Source organism: Trachurus trachurus (assembly GCF_905171665.1).
Source record: "Trachurus trachurus genome assembly, chromosome: 5".
Taxonomy (NCBI): domain Eukaryota; kingdom Metazoa; phylum Chordata; class Actinopteri; order Carangiformes; family Carangidae; genus Trachurus; species Trachurus trachurus.
Window position 1 is genome coordinate 3,736,737 of NC_139896.1, and position 6,160 is coordinate 3,742,896.

Below are 6,160 nucleotides of genomic sequence, written 5' to 3' on the forward strand. Positions count from 1 at the left end.
GATGATGAGGTATGAGACAAGTCAGCAGCAGCAGCAGCAGCAGCAGCAGCAGCAGGATCGTACACACACAACGATTTACACAACCACACTGCAAAAAGTCTTTCCAAGAATATTTGTCTCATTTCGTGTCAAAATGTCTAATTTCTAGTCAAAACTAATCTCTTTCCACTTTAAATAAGACTCATCACCTAAAAATCACCTAAATTTTTTTAGATAATTTCACTTGTTTCAAACTAATTTTCACTTGAAATAAGTAGAAAAATCTGCCAGAGAAAGTGAAAGTTTTTTGTGCTTGTAATAAGGAAGAAAAACTTGCTCCACTATCAGATTTTTCTACTTATTTCAAGTGAAAATCTGTTTGAAAGAAGTAAAAACTGTCAAAACCAAGCTACCTTTGATGTGATGAGTCTTATTTTAGGTATAATGAGATTTGTTTTGACTAGAAATGACATTTTGCCTAGAAATAAGACAAATATTCTTGGTAAGATATTTGAGTTTTTGCAGTGCAAATGCAAAGAACCAGCAGATTCCTCTGTCTGATGCACGTGGGAATAAAACAAACAAACAGAAAATGAACTAAGACGGTGACTGATTCAAAAAGCCCTGATAACAGCTGGAGGAGGATGAGGAGGAGGAGGAGTTCGGGGTTCAGTCGCGGCCTCCTCCTGTGATCTGCAGCAGGAAGCTGAACAGGTAGATGATGTCCAGGTAGAGGCTGAGGGTGGCGAACACGTATTCCTCTGGACTGATGGTGTAGCGCTTGTTCCCCAACAGCAGCTGGGTGTCGAACGCCAGGAACTGGAGACGGAGAAGAAGTTAAAAGTGAGTGGTGGTGGACAGTAACGGAGTAAATTTACTTGAGTACTATTAGATTTCTTTGGTACTTATTACTCTTACTTGAATACATTTCCAAGACAAATATTTTTTACTTTTACTCGAGTTAATTTCTAGGAAGGCTGAAAAGTACTCGTTACTTTCAGGTCTGCTCTTTTTTTTTTTTTTTTTCTAAAATCCTATTGGACACAAGCTGTGTTTGTCAGAGAAGGAAACCCTAACCCCTAAAAGCAGCACATCAGTGCAGCTGCTTTCACAGAGTTCATTCTCACTAACAAGAGTTAAATGGTCCTGAAATTCATTTAGAAACAATTATAGTAATTCATTGATGTGAAAAATAAGAAATTTACTCTAACTCTTACTTTTACTTAAAATAAATTTAAAAGCAAGTATACTTTTTTACTCTTACTCGAGTAACATGTCAACTGAGCTACTTTTACTTGTAACGGAGTAAATTTTGACCAGTAGTATTTGTACTCTTACTCAAGTAGAATACTGGGGTCGGGTACTCTGTCCATCTCTGATAAAAGTTAAAAAACTTTACTTGACGCCTATCACTATAACGCATTATAACCAGACTTACAATGAGTTATAATGCAGTTATAGCACTGTATAACTATAGTTATAAACACTCATAAATGATCATAATGCTTTATAACAATAATCATAACTCACCATAAAGCATTTTATCATGACTTATAAGGTCAGGTATTATGATACGTTATAATTGTTAGTAACTCACTGACAATGACATCGATAATGCATTATAAATATAGTTACAATGTGTTATAATTGTCTTATAAAGGTGTATAACTATCATTATAAACACTCATAAATGATCATAAGACTTTATAACAATAAGCACATGATAGAGCATTTCATAATGGCTTATTATAAGGTCAAGTATTATAATAGAAATGATCATAAGGCTTTATAACAATAAGCATAACACATTATAGAGCATTATAACTCTGAGTGTTTATAATGATAGTTTTACATGTTTATAAGCCAATTATGACACATTATAACTATATTTATAATGCATTATCGATGTGTTCAGACTTTTGCATGACACTGTACTGTAGATATCTAGATTCTCACCAGAGTGAATAGGATGGCTCCAAACACGGCGTACAGGGCGTGTAGCCAGGGAACCTGTGCAGATGGAGATAAAAGCGTTACAAAACACAGTTACCAGGGTTAAGAAGGACGGCAGGATGCTAATTTAAGAAAAAAGACCAAGCAAACAGATTATCTGAGCAGGCTAATCCCTTGACGCACACCCAAATACAGCAGCCGGCCGGCAACACCTGAGGCATTAACCTGCAACTGTCTGTGTGTCTGTGTGTGTCTGTGTGTGTGTGTTTAACTCCAGATTGCTAATCCGAGATCCTTCTAGAGAGAGAGACAGAAAGAAGTGGATGCATCCCACCAGAACAAGGACAGGACAGGACAGGACTTACGTATCCGAAGGGGACGACGATGGACATGGTGATGGCGCAGAGCAGCATGACCATGCACAGAGAGAACAGGACGCCCTGACAGGAAGTCACGTCAATCTGCAAAACAAAACAAAACAAAACATTGAAGCAACAAACTCACATCGGCCTGAAGCTGAGAGGTTAAAGGAGAATTCCGGCCATTTTTGACCCCTAAAAACGCGACTAAACTTGATGCAGGCAAAGTTCAGTGGTGTCTCTAAGGATTCCAGTCATGGACCATAGATATTTGATTGTTTTCTGAGTGTTTCTTGTGGTTGAAAGAATTGCCCCCATAGGTTAGCGTTGTGGCTATCCCTAGCGCCGGGTAGCCATGGTAACTCTGGTTTGCCTGCATCAATTTTAGTCACATTTTTTTTCTCCCCCTCAACACTGGGTGACCATCAAGACAACGATTTAGGGGTCAAAAATTTGCCGTAGTTGTCCTTTAAAGCAGGGGTTCCCAACCTTTTTTGGCTTGTGACCCCATTTTGACATCACACATTTCTGGCAGTCAATCAAGATATTATTTTTATACGCTGCATTTTATTTAAACTCGATTTATATTTGAGAAAGTGAAAGGTTAGAATACAGCTGTTTTTAATCATAATTTTAAAAGGTAAGTAAATATTTTTTTATCAATGACAATCAGGTGACCCCATTTGAATTCCAGGCCAAGGTTGAAAACCACTGTGTTAAAGAGAGAGAGGAGGAGAAGGAGGAGGAGAGATGTCTGACCTTGCTCTGGAAGCTGAAGATGGTGACGGAGAGACAAACCAGAGCTGTGAGTCCCACACACAACATCACCGACTTGGTGTTGTAGAAGCTGCAGAGGAAGAAGCAGAAGAAACACGTCAACACTGGTCCTTTGTTGTGTCCGCCATCTTTGATTCTTAGCCTTCTTCTTTGTCCAGCTTTTTTCAGTATTTATTGGGTATTTTTAGCATCTTGATCAGCACAGGAGCACTTTTAATTTTTAATTTCAATTCAGTTTCGTTTGAATTGTTTTTAAATGTTTTTGTTTTATTGCCTCATGTCGTCTGTTTCACTTTAAATGCAGGAACAGTTGAACTACAGGTGCAATAAATACGACCTGAACCTGAACACTGACGGTTCATATTCACCTGGACACGAATCCCATCATGAAGGCCATGCTCAGAGTCTGAGAGAGACAGAGGAGACAGGAGGTCACGGTTAGAGGTCACGGTGTGTTGTTGTTATTGTTGTTTAAAGGTCACAAACAAACAAACAAACAAACAGTGCAATACTCACAAAGAGAACTAACAGGATGAGATTCCAGGGAAACTGCCTCCTGCGTGAGTGGCAGAGAAAAAACATGTTTTTACAGATTTATAAGATGAGAGAAGATTATTTACAGTGTTGCAGCAGCTAAAAGAATATATATAATGTAATAATAATGATAATAATGATTATGATAAAAGCAGCAATAATGTTCAAAAATTGAATTAATATAAATATGATAGTGCAGTGAAACGTCACCTCAGTTCTCCACAGCAGGACAGAGCGATGTAGGTGGAGAAGAACATGAGACTGAAGGAGGAAAAACATCATATTAATAATAAAACTGTAAATAATCTCAATATAAACACTGATAATTATAGTAATAATAATAATTATGACACTTACTAAGACGCCATGTACAGGTGAGGATGAGTCTGGATGTAATACCTCACAGGTGCACTGTCGACACAAACAGAACAGGGTTCGGTCAGTCGTCGTTGTGAGATCAATAATGAAACTTGTACATATATACATACAGTATATATATATATATTTATATATATATTAAAGGTGCAAATGAGCAGAAGAGTCAGTTACCAAAATGTGAAGAGACCAATGATCGCCACGGTGACCAACAGCTGGACCAGGAGGATGGCGTAGACCTGCAGGGAGAGATACAGACCGTCACTGTGATGTCATAAATACATCATGTATGATGTCACTGTTGTTATTAATATTAATATTAATAATATTAATAATAATTAGAAGAAGGAGGATGACTACCTTCCTGATGAAGGTCTGTCTGATGACCTTGTCGTCCCAGGCGAACTGAACCTGCATCTCCTCATAACCTGGAGGAGGAGACAGAGACGTATTGATTTCACTTCATAGGAATCAATATTTATATCTATTGGTTCAATAATGAAGCTGCAGAACGACTGAGAATAAGTAAAATCACTTTATGGGAGGAAAGTTTGACTTTTTGATTCTAAATGTGGAGATTAATAAGAAAATGTTTAGAAAAGAAAAGGGGCTGGGTAGTGTATGATTTTCATTTTATTCTATTTTTTCTTTACTATTTTCTTTTCTTTTTGTTTTATTTGATTTATTCTAGGAAATTGCATCTACAGTACCTATATCTTTCTTCTTCTATTTCAACTCTTATGTATATTAGGTTTCATTTTTCCCATTGGGAGCTTTCTTGTATCAAAAAAAGAAAACTTCCCTCCAGGGATCAATAAAGTTATTCTGATTCAGTGCATTTCCATAAAGAATTATGATTATTTCTTGTTTAATCTTAAATAAATAAATGAGGAAACATCTATCATAAAAGTCTTTACCTGCTGTTGCCTCCTGGTAAGTGGGCGGCTCGTGCTCATCGTTGACCTGCTGGGATGGAATCAGAGGTTTACGGGGTTACCACCCTTTTTTAATCACATGGAACAGAAAACATCATGTTTATAATATAGATTATTCACTTTCACACACTTGAAGCAGATAAATGTCTGTCTCATTTTCTATGTCAACACAGTTTTTCCTGTCCCAGAGCTTCAGCCTTCATGTTTGATTAGTTCACAGGATTAGGATGGATGTGATGACGGCCTCCATCTTTGTTCTGAACCACAGGCAGCGAGGCCTGTGTCCAGTCATTTAACACTTTTAATGTTTCAACTTTTATTTATTTTATTTTAAATTTAACGATATAAAAGTGTCTGATCTTGACCTCCAAGGAGTTTTTTTTTTCTTCCCACTCCCAAACAGACAGAGGAGGAGGAGGAGGAGGAGGAGGAGGAGGAGGAGCCACAGTCAGGACTTTGACCTATTTAAACACTCAACATCTTCACAACTCAAGATTTGACCAGATATGATATAATCTGACAGTAAAAGGTCAAACATCAACATGAATGAATGAATAAAGTGGCTTCATAAGGCAGGAAAGTAAAAGACATACCTTTCCCTTCTTCATGATTGGTTCCCTTTTGGCTCCTTTATCTCTCAGATGATGATGATGGCGATGATGCTGAAGGTTTAAATCCCCCCAAAACTTGGATTTTTCCTCCTTAACTCTTCTGTTTCTTCCTCTTCTGTGGTGTAATTGTGTAAAACCCCTATGCGAGCAGCCGAGCAGAGCGTTTGTTCGTAGCTGTAGCTCTGAATATTGTGGATTACTGTGCAGCAGCAGCTTTATAGGCCTCCTCCGTGTGGTTAATCTGTCTCTAACCCTGATCCCGCCGCCCACCCCCGCCCTCGGCCTGATGGGCCGGTCCAGGTGGCTCCACAGCACCGACACGAAGCCGGACCGAACCACTGCTGCTGCTGAAACGGGGGTGTTTTTCTGTTTTCATGTGACTCCCTCTCTGGCACAAACCTGCAGTGTCCCAGGACAGATAATCATCCTAGTGGACTTACATATCTGAGTTACATCTGCATTACATCATGTTTTTTTTTCTTTGCTCCACTTTGGAGAAAAGTGGGGAAGCACAGATATGAGATAATCAATAATCAATGTCTGTATGCACTGTATGTACATATGTACAGTATATAGACCACTTCAAAATGATGAGTTACCATACCTATACTGACTATAGGTATGTGTTTGAGTAAAA

General features: G+C 38.2%; 1 protein-coding gene across 1 annotated transcript; it reads right to left on the reverse strand.

Annotated features, from left to right (window-relative positions):
* Positions 1-648: 648 nt before the first annotated feature.
* faim2b (Fas apoptotic inhibitory molecule 2b) lies at positions 649-5,520 on the reverse strand (the record flags this gene model as incomplete). The annotated part of the gene is made up of 12 exons (XM_083971210.1): positions 649-798; positions 1,936-1,989; positions 2,298-2,393; positions 3,051-3,138; positions 3,437-3,474; positions 3,585-3,624; positions 3,813-3,863; positions 3,960-4,013; positions 4,152-4,216; positions 4,338-4,405; positions 4,895-4,940; positions 5,506-5,520. 12 exons carry the CDS (start codon positions 5,518-5,520, stop codon positions 649-651), a joined length of 765 nt encoding a protein of 254 aa, XP_083827336.1.
* Between the last annotated feature and the right edge of the window lie 640 nt (positions 5,521-6,160).